The following is a 22,511-nucleotide window of genomic DNA, read 5'->3' on the forward strand; positions in this document are numbered from 1 at the left end:
CTCTCGTATATTTATTTGAATGAGTTTTAAGAACATAAGTAAAAAAAAAATTGTAATATAATATCTGCTATATCTGTGCACGGTTTATATTCTCCCATAAAAATTTGATAATGAGTAAATTTACTCTAATATTAACAATAAATTAACTGTAGTAAGAATTCAATTAAAGTATTTACTACTTTAAGTTTTATGTGTCCATAATACTGAAATTAAAAATTAGGGTACAACATCCTCTCAATAACAATACATAATTTGTTTATTTTTTTCATGTTTCATAAATATGACAAATCAAACTTTTCATATTGACAATCCAAAATAAAAACATTTATCTTCTAAGCTTATAGAAAAGATTCCTTAATACGAGAACAATAAATTATACATAAACAAACTAAGTCAAAACAATTATAATAAATATTTTTTTAATTAACATAACAGCACTTTTTAAAACCCTTCCAATGACAACAAGGCCATGGTTTTGACTACAAAATAAATAATATTTGTTACTTAATTTGGTTACACGCTCTACTTCTAAGTTAAAATTAAATTTTTTTAAAACACATAATTAAACTATAACTAGAAATAAATATTATAGACCATTGCACAAATAATTTAATTATAAATATAAAACACAACAAGAGTAGTTCAAACATAAATTATAAGATTGCTTATTTTACCAAAATGTATCAAGGTTCAGAGTTCCACATCTCAGAAAATGATACTAAATCTAACAAAAAAATTTTTAATGTTTAATAAACAGTCTTAAATTTCAAATATATACAATTCAGTGAAATATTTTGACATTTTAACAATTAAAAATATTAAGAAATTATTCCATCATAAGTATAACATATATATTTTTTTCATTAATTCTTGTGTTGAATTTAATTTTGTTTCTGAAATCATTATTTTGTAGAAAATGTCATTAATAATGTATTTTATGTCTTAGAAGCTGGTATAGCGCACCTATGATTATTGTTAGAATAAAGTTTGGACGAACAAAACATTTAAAGATACGATTAAAAGTTCACATTATTAGGTATAATTTATTAGGCAATAAGATATTAAAAAAAGCCCCCTGACAAAAGACATACAATAAGTTACACCGTGTCTTGTGGAATGTGTCCCACATTCAACTTATTTTATACAATATTTTTGGGCTATAACAATTAGAAACAATTTAATAAAAAAAATGCTGAAAGTAGGACGAATGGTGTATAGCTGTTTTCTGGATTTTTTATTAGAAGTTCTTTTGTTTTAGATTACATTTTTTAATGAAATATAAGTCGGAATAAGAATGACTTAAATAATTAAAATACATCTAATGAATGAACATGATAAATTGCTACTCATTAAAAAACTTAAATGGTTAACAAAATAAAAAAAAGATATAAATGATACACATTGTCATCAAAATTGTATAAAAGTACCAATTTCTTATACACATAATATTATAGCAATAACAATCTATCAAAGAAATAACAATTTAAATATTATACATTGGATAAACCTATCAAAGATAAGCTAATATTTTCTCTATTCAAATTCTAATCCTAAATTGTTTTAATAATTAATAAACGCTATAAAAATAATTAAATTTGTAACAACTTCTAAATTAGTCAATTATAGTATACATTCTTTTTATTGATATATACAGTAGACTTTCGTTGTATCGAAACTCAAGGGGAACAGAAAAAAGTTTGAGATATTGATTTTTATTGTAATGATAATTACTTTAAACTTTAAAGTGATATCTATTGAGTTAAAGATTACAAAAATTTGAGATGTCAACATTTGATATGATAAGAATCTACTGTATATTAACATCCTGACAATAAGACACAACATAAAAATATGTCATTTTTTGTGTTTTGTATATCATATACACATCTTTTGGTATTTTTTATTGCTTAATTTTATGACTTAAAAACCATTTTCTTCGAAATTTTTATGATCAATTTCTACCAGCTAGTTAAAATGTTAGAAACCTAGGTGTTTTGTTTTAACACTCTAATGACTAATTTTGAGTGCAACAAAGATGGCCTGAAACATTAGTTGAAACCAATATTCATTTAAACAGTTTTAATTTAGATTGATTTATATTGTTATCCTTATTACTAATTGCTTTTTATTGCAAAACAGATAAAATATATTTTAATAAAAAAAAAATTTAGATTGTTCAATTTATTATTTATTTTTTAGCTAAAGTTTTGAAGTGAACAGAATTTTAGATTCATAGATTAGAGTTTAAGGTTTTATAAAATAGTTTTTAAGCTGTTGACTATGATCCTCAGTTACGTTATTGGAAATGAAAAAACCAAGGCTATAAACCAATTAATAAAATATTTTCAATATCTGATTTTAAGCACCACTCATTGACATTTTTTTTTTATACAAATACTTTAAAAAAAATCACATTTTAATATGTTTGTTATTGTATTAATTATATAAGACAATATTTCAAACCAAGATGTTCTCTTAATAGTTAATTGTGAACGTATTTTTACAAAAATATAACTTTTGGGTTAGCAGGGAATATACATTTAATAAGTCGGAATTAAAATATAAAAATAAGAATATTATTTGAATTAATCGCATCAAAACATTACAGTTTTAATTCAATTAAGAATATATTAGCTCATCTAAATGTTTTAAATACTGTAAAAGGTAATATATAAATTAAACTTAGCTCTATATCTAACTTATGATATATAAGGTAATTAAAAGTTAAAACATATATTAGAAATTAAAACTTTTTTGTACCTACAATACATTTTTTTTGTGCGTATACTGAATTTATCACAGTTAAAATATTTCAATTTGGCATAAGATCATTGGTTTCGTTTTGTAACTTAATGGAAAACCGTATTTTTATTTACCTTGCGATTTTCTGAAATAATGAAATGATAAATATTAAAGACATTTTAAGTCCTTAATTTATTTTTAAGAAATATGAAAGATTTTATTTTCAAATACCTTATTGGAAGACGACTCAAAGGTTTATTTTTGGAATTTTTATCCAATGATTCGTCAGACAATGATTTTTCTGTTTTTATTTCTGACAATACAATTTGATTCCCATCTACATAACAAGATTGGGGCCTTTTTGCTGCAAACTTAACAAGGTTACCATTTGCATCTTTTTTAATATCAACATTGATACAGGACATCACAGGTACACTTAGTCTTTTTCCACCAAAATTGGCATTTCTCTTGGCAATATTTGTTGAGCGAGTTACCACATGTTCACAACTTTCATGTCTCTTCTGTGGTCGATATGCTGGTGAGAGTGTTCTATCTTTTTTTACTGGCAGATAAGATATTTTTTGCTCCTTAAGTGATCTGCCATTTTGTGGATCAATAACTATTTGCTGTACAGGAGTAGGAATTTTTGATGAATGTTCCATCATTTTGTTAATGGAAACACCAGTATCTTTGATGAACTCAGACTCCAACATACTAAAAATATAACAAAATTATCTTTTAATAATGATGAAGTTATAATCAATGTCCAAGTCAATGTCCAGTTATAATCCAAACTAATAATACTAAGTTTGCTAATATCCTCCTCCATTTTTCAGATGGTCATACATTATAACTTATAAGCAATTTAACAAATGTTCTTATAAATATTAAAATAATCATGTGATTAACCTTAGAAATCTTATAAATTAAAAATCATTTTTGGTTCACCTATTTATTTAAATAACTGAAAATATTAAAAATGTATTTATGATTTTATTTTTATCACTTTTTTTGAAATAAATAAAACCTTTAGTACACTTGTTAAGATGACTTTGAATTTTAAACTCAATACAAAACACTCTGATCACCATATTTAACTTAACATACAAATAGAATAAATATAAAAGCATATTTAATTTTATATAAAAATAATTATAACTAAATACATTGTTTAATTATTTGATATATGTACTTACAATGTTTTTTTACCAGCCAAACTTATTTTATCATCTTCATTTGGTGTTCTTGAACCTGTGAAAAAAAATGAATAAATTAATGAATGTAACATTATAAATTATAATCAAAAAGTTTGACTTTTTGACTCACATTCTTCTATTTGGCTTGTAAACATCTTTTCTTCGATTAGACTTTTTAAAAACACACCACCATTGTCCAATTGAATACGTTCAGATGACTTCAAAAGCAACAAACGAGATTCTTCTTTAAATTTTATTATATCGTCGTCAATTTCTGTGGATTCAGACATAATCTTCTTACCCTAAAAATTATATTATTTTAAGTATACTAAAGAACAAAACAATAATTTTGATTCAATATTACAAAAATGATTTATTTTATTATATTAAAACAAAAAATTATCAGCACATTAATAAAATGTGAATCTTAATGAATAAAAAATGTGGAATGGAATTCTCTATCATGCATGTTGAATAGATACGCTCATTCAATAACCATGCAGATTTTTTGAAATGATAAAATATTTTGAGGAGCAAATTATATAGCATAATTGTATGGACCCAACATCTGTCCACAAAATATTGAGTGATAAAATATGAATAAACTGGCGATGTCATCTGCCCATAAAATAAATTCAGAAAATAATTTTTAAAATTAAAAAGAGAACATGAGTGGTGACAATGATTTTCATTTTCACATTTATATATATTGTATAGATTTTTTTTCTTTTGAACACCTTTACACCAAGACCAAATATTAAATAACAAATTTAACAAACTTTGAATCATATAGAGATGGTATTTTTATTAATGGAGAGCTTTTTAAGCTCTTTTAACAAAGACCACAAGGACAGCTAGTAATAAATCAAATGAGCTATAACTTATAATAATTAATCATCAAAAAATATTTCCAATAAGATATTCTTTTTTTTTTTTTTTTTATTTATTTGAAGAAATCTACAATCTATACATGGTTTTTGTACAATAAGTAGGCTTGGTGAATGACAAGTAAAAAATATAATATGGATAATTAGATTAGGGAAGATACCCAGTGGTAACACCCTATGGGATATTCTTAAAAATATAATAATAAATAGCAGAATAAACAAAACAAATGTATGGTAGATATTGCTAGTGTAATAGATAGGATATAATATAGATCACTATGAAAATACATTTTAAATACAAAAAGTTAAGATGTTAGCAACAAATTATTTGTTTTCCCTATCTGATTCAAATAAAACATATGGAATTGGGGTTCAATATAATTAACCATGTGTTGTAAGACTTAAAAAATAGAGTGAATTGATCTATTATAAAACTTGAAATTAAGATCATTATCTGTTTGCACGTAAACTATTTGTAACAAAATTGTATATCTTATGCAAATTATTAGTGTAAAAAATATTTGAATATTAGAATAATTAATGATCATACATTGTAATCAAATCTAATGAACAAACACAGATAAAGCTTAACTGACTAAATTTTAAGTTTGATAATAAGTCAATTTACTGAAATATTAAAGTTAAAAATGTTGTAATATATTGGTCAGTGAGAAAACAAATAATCAGCCAAAATATTAGAACCACCTTTTTAGCTTTGCAAAACATAGTTACAAAGACATCTCAATAACATGTATTCCTAAAAACAATAATATTTACAATATTTAGATTCTGCATCCCAGGGCTATTCATCCATACCCCGGGCACATGAGGAAGAATATGTTTCGAGATGTAACTGGCGGCATTGGAACGACCTAGGGCACTATTGCCCCAGTCAAGCAAAGCTTGTAGTTATAGTGCTATATAATTATTCTGCCTGGAATGTTTAAGCCAGGGAAAGAGTACCCCAGGACATTCAACAACGTCAGTTACATTGTGAAACGAGTTCCTTTTCTCTTGGGCTGGAGTAAAGTGTATATTTTATTACAGTCACTAAATCTGTTGCATTATAAAAACTTCAATATGGAATAAACTTAAAAATGTTTATATAATTACCTGTAGTATGAGACCAATAGTAGAATTGCAATATTCTAAAAGTGGACGTTGTTCTTGGACAGTTCGATCTTTGTCATATAAAAGTTTGTTTATAGTGTCAATTAATTTATCAACTAAAGATTTTTCAGTCGAAATCTTAAATATATTTACTATGCTGGACATAATATTACATAAGCTATACCTAATATTTGCGACCTTATCATCTGAAATAAATAACAATGTATTATATAGGTTATAATTAGAAAATTCATTATTCCCTTAAAATATCTAGCTCATTAATTAATCAGTTATTATTAGCAGAGAAAAATAATAAAACCATACAAACAAGTTTAATCAAATAACAATATAATTTGTATTATTATTTTTAAGTCAAATAAGAATGTTATGCAACTGCTTAGTTCACACATAATAAATAATATGTTGTGGAATGCCAAAAACATGTTTAGTTGCAAATGAAACTATATAGATTATAGGCCCTTCTAAAAGATAGTCTATTGAGAAATTCATATTTAATTTTTCACTTTATATTCAGTTGTTTTTTAAATGTAACTTCATTGCTTCTAAAATAATGACAATATTTTTTAATTATTGAAGTCATATTAGTAATAATAAAAAGTAGGAATAAGCATAAAAAATCCAATGAAATAAATTTGAAGAAATAAGCAACGGCAATAAAGATATTAAAAAGTTGTTACCTGAAAACATTTCTTGTTTTAAAAATTCATCTATAATGTATTGAGAAGTAAAAAGTAGAAAGTTTTCAAATGAATAAACAGCGTTGGGTAAATAATGTTTGAAAAGTAATGAAATATGTTACTTGTCACATTAAATATTTTTATTAAAATTACATAGCATAACCGAACATTATTTTAATTTTTAATTAAAAAAATTGAGTGTTACAAATAATGTTACTTTTAAAAGTAATTTCATTACAATTATGTTAATTTAAATAAAATATATGAAATTACTCTGGTGTTACTGTAAAAGTAATTTACTAATTTGTAATTTGTGTAAAGCCATTACTCAAAACTAAGTATAAAATCAATGATATTAAAATTTTTTTTTTAGCATATTTTGGAAATGTTGAGTACATAAATATGTGAATATTAATCAAATGTATTGTATATAAATCTGGAAATAGTTATAATATATTTGGATTTAAACTTTGTAGTTTGCATAAATATGCATGGGCTAAGGTTTTCTTATATTATTTATAGGAGTTATTAGGGAACCACGACAGTCCACTTAATACTCATATAGATTAATATAGATTACAATTAAGACATTTATATAACTAGATAAATAAAAATAAATAATATACCTGCTAGAGAAAGTAACCCCAAGAAAAAGTGTTTTTTAAAATATGCTGTGGAAAATATATTCAAAGCTTCTTGACATATAAATATGTAAAATGATCTTTTGTAAAAATTTGGATTTTGTACTGTACCTGAAAAAAAATAAAAAACATTGAAATTTAAATAATCAATTGATACCTTAAAGTTGATTCATATCATTTGTTTGAAATAATATACATGAATATGAAGTTTCTTATTAAACAAAATCTTATCATTAATTTTGAAGTATTTTAGTATTTTACGACAAAATCAAGCAATGATAAGTGTGAAGATATTGTCATGGTTAATTTTTAAGTACACCATGAATATATTCAATAATATTTTTAATAAAAACTAAAAATAAATTATTACTTAACAAACTAATTTTAAATTTAATTAATAATATTGTATAGAGATAATTACGATCAATGAGATGTTCACGTAGTAATGTTCTTTGATTAGCATCTAAATTATAACGTAAAATTGTCAATAGCAATGTGCAAACGGCTTCTTTAATTGGTTTTTGTCTCTGTATAAAAAAAAATTAATAATAGATAACACACAGACAAAATAATAAATAAAATATATTACTTACAACACATTCCAATCTATCGAGCATTACTTTTCCAACATAAAAAACCTGGTCAGATGTGTAACATGTAGGCAAAACCATTATCTGGTGTAAAAACTCTGCATACAATCTCCAGTTGTATTGGACAAACAAAAATTCTTCTAAGAGCATCAGTGATTTTAAAACTTGTTCTTGGTATTTCTTTAAAATAAAAATTAAATTAGTTTAAATGTAGTAAATTTAATTTACATTTATGTTTTTATTTACCATTTTTGTAATCATAAAGCTTAAATTTGGAATCAATACTTTTAAAACTTTAATATTTCTCTCAGACAAAATTTTCATTAATACCGAAGAAATCAATACAACTTTATCATTTAATGATACCAAAACCTAAAAAGAAATAAGTGATTTAATAACAATTTTAATCATTAGAAATGGTGAAAGTTTTTATCTACTTACTTCTTTGATAATATCAACCAAAGCAATTCTTATCTCCACATAATCTTCAGAGACCAAATCAACCAAATGATTGATAAGATAAATTAACAATGTTGTGCTACCCTTGTCAGATGAACTTAGAAGTATGATTTCTGTTAGGCTGATGGCACAGAGTTTTTGAATGGTCAAATATGGGTTATCACTAATAGTATGATCCTGTTAATGTAAATAAGCATATTATAAGAGATTAACATAAATATTAAAATGTACTTTATATTTGAAATAATTTTTAGTATTTTTAAACAAGGCCGTACCTGGCAAAATATTTTGGATGGGTTTTTAATATAAATATTTTATTGCCTATGTTTTTATAGCACAGATCTCATTTATGATTTAGTAGTGTATAACTTTGATGGATTATTTTAAAAAAACTTTCTTTTACTAATTTATAAAAATAAAAACCTTATGCCTGCATTTTAGCATAATCTAACACTAGACATAAAAAAAAAAAAATGTACATAAATTGTAAAAAACTATTCGGATTAAGAAATTATAATGCAACTGAATAATGTATAACACTAAATATTAATTTTAATTTATATCAAAATATTTTTATTTAAAGACTGCCTTACTCAAGTTAATTTAGTTTAAGGAAATCTTGTAATTGTTTATTATATATATTATTATCTTTGTCATATTCTTTATAAGTTAAATTTGTTCAAAAGTTACTATCAATCATTGTTAATAGGTTATTAATGTGTATGTAAGTATTTATATATATTCAAAATATATAACACAAAACATAAAACATATAACCTACAACATAATATGAAGATTAAATAAAGTAATTCAGTATTAAATGGATTGACAAATGCGTGCTCACACCCAATATACACATAGTTTTTTAGAATCCAGATAAATATTATTCAAGCTGAATATTGAGTTATTCGGCACTGTATTATATTAATATAATACATTCGATTCTTATTAAGCTGAATTTTTTGTTTACACAAATAATTTAGTTCCTCTTGAGTTTCGACATAACAAGAGTAATAAATATATTTCTTTAAATTATAAAATAGGTACTTAAATATGTAATAAAAGTCATTTTTTTATACTTTGCAATTAAAATAAAATGACCCTTAATAATATAAGGTACAATACTGAATATAATATTACTACGTATTATTATTTAATAAATAAGTATATGCATTTAGAAACTAATTTATCCTTACATTATTACATATGTAGTCAGTTTTGCAATCAATTTTCAGTAAATCTGTATATTTATTGACGAACCAAGCCACATCTTCAAAACTTAAATAATCTATAAATGAAAATACAATTATTACCATAAAAACAAGATTATTAATAAAACAATTTCACCAATTTATAGTATTAGATACTCCCAACAACTTACTATTTAATATATATTTGTGAACAAAGTTATTAATACCATGAAGCAAGTAAGAAAAAATGAGTATGAAAATAATTATACTTCATTATATGACCAATTGAGTTGAAATAATAAAAAAATATTTATACTTATAATCAGATTTTGGGGTCTTTTACCAAAATGTTTAGAAAAAATAAAATATTTAGAATGTAAAATGTAAAAATATCAAAAACTGTTAGATTAGGGTTTTTAGTCGTTAAGAAGACCTCATACCTGCATGTGTCTTACAAAAATACAACATATCAAATTTTAAAAATGTAGTTTAGCCTTAGATAATTTTTATCTTAAATATTATAGTAGGTCAATTCACTCTAATTTTAAAAAATCATAGTTAAATACTTCAATTGAATATTGTGAATGTAAAATTTGAATATGTAATTTAATATGAAAAACAAAAACTATCATTTTTAACTTATTAAGAAAATGTATCATAATATACTAAGCAATAATAGGTTAATACATATTATACATTAACATTTAACACTTAATTTTCAATTAAAATTTCATATTTTGTTTGTAGATAATAAAATATATTACAAATGTATTTAGAAACATTAAGAACTTTGTTTACAAAAATTTTAAAAATAAAAACAGTAAAAACAAATCACTAACCTCTAAGACCTTTACAAATGACACCAAAATTCTTGGCAACAGCCACTACTAGGAAATTACTTTTATTGAAATCTGTGTCAATTAGTTTTTTAACCATTGGCACCACAACGGTGACAATTATTTCCCTGGGAAAGCATGGTATTATGTCTACAATGACATCGAGCAGAGCAACTTTGACACCATAATCAGCATTATTAGCTAAATCCACAATTGCTGGCAGCAAAATACAGTCTTTTGGATTGTCTGTATGGTCTTTAAGAAATGCACTCACTTTACTTAGCTCTTGGCAAACAGTTTTCCTTACTAGAACACTTTCGTCTTGGCAAAGTGATAAAATACATGGCCATATTTCACGTTTAATACTAAAATTACAAATAAGTTTAAAAATATAGGGCAATATTAAAGGTAAAAATTAAGATAGTAAATAACTTACATGTATGAATTTAGTTTAGGGGCAAGTGATCCAAAAATCCTGCAACTAATCAAGCGTAATGATTCAGGTTTGGACAAATCACTTCTTTCAATAGCAAATGGTAAAATCTGACAACATTTTAATGGGTAGAATAAAAATCACTAAGAAAATACAATTTCAATATTATGTTACCTCTCTTTGTAAGCAGTCGACAGGTAAGAATTCAATGAAATCTAGCAGCGTATCCAACCATGTATTGATAACACCTTAAATTAATGATAAATTAAAAAATGTTAACGTTTCAGTAATAAGTTGACGATGAAATCAAGTTACAACTTACTATTATTGTTGACAGTATGATTATCCAAAGCAGTGAGAATGGTGGTCAGAAATGTCTGTTGGAACAAATCGGTTGTGAGCAGCTGCCTTTTCAAAATGTTCCTCACCGTTTCGGTCGCTTCATAATGATAATCGGCCGAGTCCTTTGTGTCATTCTGAGAACGGTAACAAACAATTGATTTGTTTGCGAACACAAATGCATACTGCCTATGCACATCGACAGATCAATACTTACATCTTGCATCATACAGAAGATTGACAATAGACATAGCTCGGTGTGTCTAGTGCACTGCGGCTACGGCGGAGTTTGATTCTGTTCACCTTCCTACTCTGTCCCATCGAATGGTAGGTATGGACACGCGTTCACGACATTCCAATTCCGGTGAGACGGGGCCCTTTTTAAAAATCGGTGAAAAATTAGGTTCCACACGCGCCGGCCGATCGATTAGGGCTAGGACTTGGCGGAGACGGACGACTGACGGTGACCGACAATCTACTATCTATAGGTGCCAGGACGAACGTGTAGGTATTATCTCATGGTGTGGGCACAGTTGTCAGTAGTTGTTGTACCTACACGTATGCGTGTGCGTGCGTGTGCGTGCAGGTGTAGGTACGGCGTCTGTGTAATGCAAGTGCAGGTTAGATGTTTATTTCTGGAATGACTCACGTTGCGGTTAAATAACGGAAGCGGCGATGCTGGTGTCGGGGCCGACGACGGGTGGGGAAGAAGAAACAACGAACATATTTTATTACACGTCCGTGAGATGGGTGACACATGCCGCCGCCGCAGCAAAGCCAACAGCCGCACGACTCACGAGTGTTATTATAACAATTATTGTTATACCTATTTTAGTATTTTTATATTTATTACTATTATTATACACAGATAAGCTACCCGATAACAGCGGTATCATGCCACCACAGAATACAGAATATTTAGATAATAAACAATAGTAACAGACGACAGTAAATTGTGTCAGTAACGAGTCGTTTAGTTTAACGACAACAATTTTTTAAATGTACCAGTATAACATATTTTAAAATTGTACATTACAAATATTTAATCTAGGTTATTTTTATTAAGTTCATTGGTGATTCGTATTTATTTAGTGTAGATAACATTTTTTGTTATATTTATTTTTTATTTTTCTCAAACGCATTATGATATAGGTAATAAGCACGATGTAGAGAAGATATTTTCTCTACATTGTGATAATAAGTAAAAATATTTATTAACATTAGGTATATCGGTTTAGTTGAGAATCAGTACATGCAAATTTCAATCCTATATCGAGTTAGAAAAATGCATTAAAAGTGTCTTCAAAATTTCAATTACATAGTTTGAATTTGTATGCATCATAAAACAATTCTCAATGTGTTTAAAAATTATGAATATCTAAATGTTGTCAGGATTAAAGAGGTAGCCTCTGGATTTTGTTTTTATCAAATCTGCTTCCTCACCAAAATAATCTTATCATGCGTAAACTGTAAAGTGTTCGATCCTTTAATACAAACATTTCACATTTAGTTTTATGAACTAAAGGCGTTTACTGTTAAGTTAACTACTGCAGGTGAATAGCAGTGCACGTAGTCAGCATAATTGCAAATGAGCCGATTCCGAATTCCATCCTCAGGTAGGGTGACCAGATTTAATTTTGAAAACCGGGACATCAAAATTTATAAAAAATAAATAAATTTTTAAAAAATGGGATTGCAATTTTTCGTTAAAATGACAAAGTCTTTTAGGCAGCTTAGTCCCTACGTAAAATAATTGACTATATAAAATTACAACACAATAAGGTATTTCGCACTAGGACTAGCATACGACTTTTATCCTCAGAAAATTACAGTTAAATGTTGTATAAACTATAAACAATCCATTCTGTTAAATACATATTAATAATATTATTTTTCGAAATTCCCGATTGAAAATTAATGTGGTCAAAGGCAGTAGGTTGGTTAAATTTAGAAAGTGATTATAACTGTGATTGTCGTACATTCCGATGGTCGTTCTCGAAATAATTTACCATCAGGTCATTAGGATTTGTTCAAAATAAAATCGATAACCAAGTAAGTAAAAGAATAAAATTATAAAACGATTTTAATTTCCGGAACATTATTATGCTAAAGTCCTAAACCGGTACAAATCGGTGTCCCGAGAACCTTTGCCGGGACGCCGGGACATGGATTCCTAAACCGGTAACGTCCCGGATTTTCCGGGACGAATGGCCACTCTATCCTAGGCCGTTGCCGATAGTGTAAAACAAAACATTGTTTATTATAAGCCAGCGAATACGCCATCATATTATAAATCGGCCAGGATCAGCATTCAGCTGGATTTCGGGATCGTTTATTTTTCAAAACACCATTATTATTATTATTTTTATTAATATATACTAACTATACTGTCTATACTTACGTAGAGGTATAATATTGTTATTTTAATATTTCAACCAGAATTTATGTACATTGATTTGCATTATATACTGTTCTACTCGTTTTATACTTTCATAGGTGAAGTATTTTAGATTCTGATCGCAGCGATCAATGTGTCTTGCGATATTATCTACATATTATAATATGTGTATTTATGTATGTGTAGGTATACGGAAAATTGTATTATTTTATTTGTTCATCAAAAACTTAATATTTGACAGTGATGAACCTTTTTTTTATGTACCCTCTGTATTTCTGTAAAGAAATTTCACTTCATCCGCGCGTATTATTGCAACATACACGATTTTTTTTTCTTATAAATAATCTCAAATGAAGTTATCAATGAATGATGATTTTGATGAAGTATAAACATAAAAACGGATTGGGATTATTAAAAATGTACCTATTAATTTTGTGAAGAATAATGATTATACTCCTGAAGCCCATAGGCCATCGAAATGTTACTTTGAGACTAATACATTATTGTTGATAACTGTTGTGTTAAAATAAATTATACGAGGTGCATAAGATGCATTAGGTAGAATATGCTGAGACGCTGAGTCACTCGAAAAAGGCGAATTTTAATAATTATTTTCAAACTTAACATCAAACAAAACTCGTTGAACTTTTATTTTTGCAATAGCATTTTGTGTGACCAAATTTTGTTTTGTTGTCATACGTTTTAAAGTTGAAAGAAAACTCAAAAGAAATTGTACATCTGCGATCTGCATTATGTTCTGGAAATTAAATTCAAAATTTGTTCATCAATATTATCGTCAATATCTTCATTAATAAAATCTGTTTCTCTTTCCGGACTGTTATTTCTTAGTTGAATACAAATTTCAGAACTTGAATAATTCCCTATAGTCATATATAGTAATTAGACAAAATAATAATAAAAATAATGGATAATGACAACGTCCACCAATATAATACGAGAAAAAAAACGAATAAATCAAATAAAATTAATAATATTCTATTATAAAAGTATGATTGTGATTTATAATAGTCACAGTCTTGTGCAAATGATATTGGCTTCTATTTTCCCAATCTAATTATTCAAAATACTGAAAATTAATGAGATCAGAAATATTATTACAAAAGAGAGACTGATTTGCTGTATAATTGTTCTGGAATTTACTTTTTGTATAGAAAATCAGAAGGTGAGTTAAGCATTAAGTGTTAAATCTCAGTGATTCACAAACCGGGGGTCGTCAATAAATTTTTTAGGATTGCCAATTTATGCACTTTTTAATACTTTCATAGTAAAAGGTCTCCAAAAAATCTTGGCGGCATTTTAATAGGGGGCCGCAGGATAATAATCTTTACGATATATCTACTATCGGCAGCATGGTATTAAAATTCTAGTGGTAAAATAACAGAAGACAAATAATTATGAATAATTTAGTAGTTATTGTCAATGTATGAAATGTTCAATCATTATAACTAAGGCTTGAATTTAACCGACTGATACAATTTTTTATTTTCTGCTATTAATACCTACCCACCCTTATTTTAGGTTATATATAAGCAATACCTGGACCCTATATGTTACATGCAATTGGACATAATAATTGTGGACGTTGAATTTTGATTTCTCCTGACCACTATTTTAAAAATTGGTTCCACTGGTTTTGACTGACGACTGTTTATTAATAATATTATGTAATATATAATGTACACTGTTCATCAATTAATAATATTTTAAATTGACTTTTAACTATACTATAATACTGTGTACGTAACTGTTTTACACGCCACATGCCACATGGTACATCTAACACACTACTCGATATAAACTATAAATAATTATTGAAGACGGTATACTAAAAAGATAAAACGCATTTGTAGTATTAATATGTATTAAATAAGTCATTTATTTTTGTAGTTAGTAATTATGGTATTCCTTGTCCTTATTTTATAATATATAGGGACATTACACATTAAAAAGTGTACATACTCTCTTGCAGTCTTTTTTTTTTCGAAAGTGTAGTAGGATATTGCTTTACTGCATAATATTGAGTATCTATTTGAGTACTTTCTTTTATAGACGATGTCGAATAATACTTTTATATTCTGAACGAAGAGGAGAATAATTGATATATTTTACAATAATCCCTTTCAGATGCTAAGTGTAGAGACGAATCCGCTGATTTTAGGTATACATTATAATGTAGGTTTTACCCTTAAGTAAAATGATTTGAATCATGAATGTTTAAAATTTAAATTTTGAAGAAAATTGTCAGAATTACTAACATTTTAAAAATTATTCTGTACGTGTCTACTTATACGTCTTATTAACACTTTTTTTTAGATTTTCAGTTGTTATACACTAACATATAAAATTTAAACATGTATATGTATTTAAGGTTCCTCGGCAAGGAGATACGAGGTTTCTAAGTTGTTTTAATAGCACATTAATATATTCTAAAACAAGCACACATTTTTATAAGCATTTGAAATCTCGACTAATTTACTTATTTAAAAGAAAAATAACGTTTTCCGTAAAATCTAACGCTTTTAGTTATTTTGTTATCACTCCCCAAACATTAATATTGGAGATTTGAAACTTTTCGACATTAAACAATATATACTATTATGATTTTACAATGACATTTTCAAAATATTTAAGCTAATTTTTATCGATTCATATCTATACCACACACTTATATTAACTTTAATAACTACTTAAACACCATTTTACAGTTAGTCGGTATTGACTTATTGGCATGAAAATTGAACCTAATCCGCATGATAACCACCTCCCTGCGCGTGTCAACTAATTTCTTATTCTTGAGTAAGTATTGATAGATGAACTTATAGAATATAGATGCTCCCTCTCTCATATCTCAAATTAATTTCAGAGTTCTTACTCGCTCCACTAGATCACACCACCCCTTTGTCGTTCCACTTCACAATACTAACTATGGTAATGGTAATTAGGAATGATCCAATTGATCGGACTATTGGCAAATGAGCCCTATACTATACTTTTAGTCCTTCATATTTTTATTAATTATATTAGCTATTAAATTTCTCAATATTACTATTTTATGTGCTATTTAATATGGCATACATTGCACCATTGGGCTATGCCCTCTTATAAAATATATTATATAAAATATGATAAGTTATAAATATGTAATTAATAAAAATATATTCATAATGTACCTAATTTATTATTAAACTATACGCAATTTACGATGATTTTATCAAAGAATAATTTATGTTCAACCTATCGTATTAATGTTTTATACATTTAAACTAACAGAAACATATTATATTATTGATTACTATTTACTTATTGTAATATAAAATATCCTTAGAAACAGAGGCTGCATCCCCTCCGTTTAAAATTGTTTTTCGTAAAGGTATGATTCACATTGAATTCAAATTTAATAACACATCCATTACAGTGACCTATACTCAATGACGAGATACACTTGACAGTTGACACATTATATTATACAATATAGCAGAGTAACTTTCACGGTTTATTTTCATTTATAGTGTATTAATGTGTAGCTAAAACTTTTAAGTTGAACACATTAAATAGTTTACATAACCCAACGCTAAACCTTTGATTGGAAATTTAAGTTTCCCAGTTATGCTTTTAAGCTGTGTTCTACAACACTAATTGTGTGATTTGTTTGAATCTTTTGTTCAGAAAATATGCTTATTATTTTAAAACGTGCTTTATGCATATTATTACGAATCATAATATCGTAATAATTCAGTTATTCAGTAGGTATTTGTTTTTTGCGTATAAATTATCATTTTCATAGAAATAAAAATAATAAAACGTTTTCACTACACAGAGGAATTTAATATAACAGTTTTAAAAAAATGTTTCAAATAATTTATGTCTTGTATTTTATTTTTTATTTTAATTTAAATCTATTATAATTTGTATTAATATAGGGCGATGCTGTATAGCTACCTCTTACCATAAGAATTTGGAAAAAAACGAATTCATATTTCCATAACAATGGCTTTTAAGCTATTATTATATAATAAATTAAAAATATAAGTCAAATTAAAAGAGGACTTAATTAATTATGATAGTACGCCAATTTTTTTTATCATCAAGCAAAACCATATATTAAGTAGTAATCCTGCAGACCTTTTACCTATACATTTTTCATCAATGTAGATGACGACGTATTCTAAATATAATTACATTACTGTTTCTAGTACCTACTTATAGAAAATCATTAAAATAAAAAATAGTCGGAAGAAATATAATACTACCTATAAATATTTTTTATAAGTACCTATAAAATATTTATTTTAATTTAACTCGTCACGATTAAATGTCTTCAGTTTTTTACTCATGTATATAGGTACAACACATTTTCTCGCACTTAACTGTATTTAATTAACTGTTCTCAGAGTACACATACTCAACAATAAATATTTTATCGTAGCGATTTTTAACTATATAGTTTATAATATCTATACATTGTAATATTGTATAGTAAAAGTATCCGTTTTGAACATTCAATTTTGTGTTTTAGTAATTTTGTGCTAAGGTGTTTTGTTGCCTCTGTCTTACACATCATATGCTATTTCGGTCTCGGACGTATTATAAATTATAATTATTGAATGTAGTATGTTAAGGATTAATTATTATGGAATCAATGTTTAACCTATTATTTTTGAATTTAGATTCAGATATTCTAATATTTTAGACACAATAAACAAAATATTACATTATGTTAAGCAAGTTTTCAATACAAATATTTCTCCTAGATATCGATAAGACTGATAAGAGCGTATGTTTCACCAATAGTATAATATTACCATTGATATTACCAAGGAAATGATTTGGTCGATCGATCATCCAGCAATCGTACTATCACCGAGATAAAATAATATTATTCCTTATTAGTTCTCTGCAATTATTAACATGAAGACTATTTTTATAGAATATTATAGTATTCGTGATATGGTAATTGTACTATTAAGGGTTATTACTTATTCGTAGATATTATATAGGAAATACATAATATTATTTGGCATTAGGTATGTATCCGCGTCTAAAACCATCATAAAATTAGATTATTTGTGTATGTTTAATGCAATATGTCTAATGGTTTTGAAAATGATGTAATGTTTAAAAAAATAAAACCAGCCCTAAGTACAAATAAAATAATGTGCAATTGCAATGTTATGATTAATACATTGAAAATCAAATATAATGAAAAGATACCCAACGTACAAGGTGACGAGGTTTCCAATCAATAATTAAAATTATAATTTAATAAACTAAAAAATAATGTTTTAACTTTACGCAATGTATCCTTTCATACGTATAAAAAAAATTGTAGTGAAAAAAGTATTAAAATTGAGGCGAATCATTCCTGGCAATGAAATGGATTTGTGTTTAATTTGTGATTGGTATAGACAATAAATTATTATTATTGCTCAACAACAAAACTACCACTGTACAAATGAAAATTTTATTTTGTAGATGTAACTTAAATATTCATAATCGTAGACACTTGAAATTTTCACCAAACATTAATAATAGCATTTTTCGAATTACTTAGGTAACATTTTCGAAATATTAAAATTCTTTTAGACTATTTATAGCCACGAGAACTTATTGATTTTTTTAAAGTCAGAAAAGCATAAAAGTTATTCTTTTCTTAGCTAACATCAAGCATTTTATTAGAAGATTCCATGAAAGTTTTCCTACCTTCAAAAAAAAAAGTTTACTAGAACAGAACATTAATTTTGAATGAGAGTTTGAATTTAAAGTTTTTACTATTTTGATATTCAGATGTAAAATAACATTTAACAAACAAATAACTATAGACACTTGACATTCTCACCAAATATTTATATTATTATAAATTTCATATACTACCTCGTAAAATGTTCAATCTTTTTTTACTCTTTTTATGTTATTTATAGCTATGAGATATTTTCGATTTTTATTAATTTTTGTTGTTGTCAATAAATTTGATTATTTATACTCAAGCTTTATAAATTGTATAAGAAGACACACTCCGTTCAGAATCGTTTGTATGCAATGCAATTCAAATACATCAAATCCATTATAATGACATACTCGACAAGTATATACTGTACAGCAGATGAGGAGTGCCACTTGGCACCTGTTTTATTGAAAATATTATATTAAAACACAGTTTTTTTTTAAAAGTATATTAGCTTAAAATTTTAAATTATGATCTATACTTAAATAATGGTTTTAATTAAATTTAAAATACGATGATTTATAATATTATGTTGCTCAAGTTTTAAATGCAAATAGTTCACCTAGATATAGTGATAAGAGGGTATATTTCTAACATTATAATATTACCAAAGAAATTATGTGGATAAACGATATGACAATCGGGCAATCATTAAGATAAAATAATATTATTCCTTATTAGTTATCGACAATTATGAAGATTATTTCTTATAGAATATTATTATCATCAGGATATGGTTATTATACTGTTATGGCTTATGAATTATTACTCATTTCTAGACATTATACTTTTATCTCGATGCCATCGGCATGTACTCCTGGTGTTAACATAATATCATTTTGTAGTTTAAAATTTTGTACTTTTAAAGTTTTTTGTTGCATTTTCCCAATAAAATAAAACAGCAATAAAATTGTTGAGATTGTATATTTTTTAAATGAACTTATCTAAATACTTATATAGTTAAATAATCGATACCATTGTTTATTAATATCCGGAAGTAATAACTAAACGAGTAGGTATCATGTTGACAAAATATTTCATATAGATAGCACGGATTTAAAAATAATAATAACTAACTTGACTCGTAAAATAATCGTGTGGGATATGGGTAGGTAAACGACATGATGTAATTATGTCACTCCTTCCTTGGAGAATAATCACTATTTAGGCGAGTAGAACAGTATTTCACACTTAATTATGTATTATATACAGGCATACAGCCATACAGGCATATAATACTGTACACTTCTTGGTTATTGCCTACATTTAGTAAAATTAACCTGTATAATATTATGTACCTGGTGTTTTAAATATAAAAATAGGATGAACCCAAATAAATCATCTACCAAAAATTTACCATTACCATAATATATTTTGATAAAAATTTAATTGTATTAACATTGTATGCTCTCAGTTTTAATAGTTTTGTTATCATTTGTTATATATTTTATATACTTAGATTTATACAAAATCTCTCAAAGTCACAGCAAAACTTGCAAAGCAATGATTTCGTTAATTATTTTTTTGTAACTTTCGCCCAACCGACCACCGCCCCAACGTACTGCATATTTCAACAAACAGTATTGTACTTCTATAAAAAAAAGTATAGCATTTAGCACACATATACATTTAATTTTAATGTTTAATTTAGTCTACAGAGAAAAAGTTTAGTTTTAATATTAATATACCTATGATACAATTAAGTAGGTATGTATTTAATATATGTGATATACCTTACTTGGACAGTTGTACATCGACTTTACATTAATTTATCTTAAAAAATCATGTGCTTACCTGTGTTTTTCAAAAGTGTAAAGTTACAAATTTTGAAAACTATAAATTTTAAAACATATTTATTATGTGTTAATAATATATTAAGTAATATAAGTTATTATATAAGTTATTATATAAGCGGTATAATAGCTTTGTTTAAGCCTACTTCGTCACCGGTCAAATGCGTAACCTACTTTAACGGGAATGATATACACACATTTCCCTTTATTTATTATTTTAGTGATTTTTTTTTATTATGAGTAGGTTAAAAAAAGACATGGTACCTACTGCATTAGAATAGATTTATCGAAATATAATTCTGGAAGGATAAAAAATATGTATTTCATTCTTACAAGTATGAAATTTATTAAGTACCTATAGCAATTCAAAATAATAACCGGGTAAATAGATAATAATAATCGTTGTTCCAAAGTCCAAAATAACGATACTGTAGCTTTAAAAAATTAATTTTGTTCAAATTTCATTATTAATAATGCGTAAGTTGATAGCTAAGTATAGGTCACACATTGATAGTTATACCTTTAATTTTATATTAAAAAAAAGTGATTTTACATTAGAATAAATCAACAGGTAATTCCTAGATATAGCAGTACATATATTATAGATATGTAACCATTAAATACAACTTGAAGGAAGAAGGAATTTGGAAAAATAATTTTGAATGGAAAAGATATTCTATAGTTTAAACTTTAAACCAAAGACTGAGGTCCATCGCACATGGCGGAATTAAGTACCCCTAGCATCTTCATTATTAATTAGATACCTACTATATAGGTGTTCGTACAACATTTTTTAGTAATTTTTTAGTTCTTGATTAATTCTGTTGTTTTAATGCAACTGAATTGGATATTTGAATACCTACGCTTCATAATTTCACGTTTGTAACACATGGTTTCAATCTTCGGCCTGCAGCATTTGTCCATTTTGTTTTCGTGTCAAATAACGTTCGAAAGAAAATAACGACTCTTTCGGTCGTGCATAAATTAAAGTTTTGGCTATAATAAAATAAATTTGTGGGCAGAATATTATTATTTATTATAATAACATCATAATTGTAGCAAAATGTTTTTAACAAAGGATAATTTATGAATTTGATTTTTTAGCCATACCTACATAAATAGTTAATCTGTAATAAAATATCGGATGCAAAACAATCGAATAGGTACCTACGGAATAATAATCATAAGTTATTTTCAATGAAAATAAAAATATGCACAATGGATTGCTTTTAGTTCGATGAATATGGTAACGATGTTAATTTTAAAACGGTATTATTATTCAACATAGAATAACAATGTAATGATCATATTTTACGGTGGAGGAGAAAAAATTAAGTAATTTTACATTGGCCTACTGCAATGATTAGGTTACAAAATTACATGTTCACAAAATACTCGTCAATGTTTATATCACACCTATATGTTGATTGTTCTTGATTTACAGCAATTTCTATTT

General features: G+C 26.2%; 1 protein-coding gene across 1 annotated transcript; it reads right to left on the minus strand.

Annotated features, from left to right (window-relative positions):
* Positions 1 to 2,764: 2,764 nt before the first annotated feature.
* On the minus strand, positions 2,765 to 11,952 carry LOC111028729 (serine/threonine-protein phosphatase 4 regulatory subunit 4-like). The gene is made up of 16 exons (XM_022307469.1): positions 11,339 to 11,952; positions 11,105 to 11,258; positions 10,957 to 11,030; positions 10,786 to 10,892; positions 10,353 to 10,714; positions 9,520 to 9,611; positions 8,306 to 8,500; positions 8,111 to 8,236; positions 7,868 to 8,044; positions 7,696 to 7,801; positions 7,260 to 7,385; positions 5,939 to 6,141; positions 4,069 to 4,240; positions 3,939 to 3,993; positions 2,974 to 3,456; positions 2,765 to 2,887 (listed from the first exon to the last, which is right to left on the minus strand). The coding sequence occupies exons 1-16, from the start codon at positions 11,348 to 11,350 to the stop codon at positions 2,869 to 2,871; spliced, it is 2,463 nt and encodes an 820-aa protein (XP_022163161.1). The 5' UTR covers positions 11,351 to 11,952; the 3' UTR covers positions 2,765 to 2,868.
* Between the last annotated feature and the right edge of the window lie 10,559 nt (positions 11,953 to 22,511).

Source organism: Myzus persicae, unplaced genomic scaffold (assembly GCF_001856785.1).
Source record: "Myzus persicae strain clone G006 unplaced genomic scaffold, MPER_G0061.0, whole genome shotgun sequence".
Taxonomy (NCBI): domain Eukaryota; kingdom Metazoa; phylum Arthropoda; class Insecta; order Hemiptera; family Aphididae; genus Myzus; species Myzus persicae.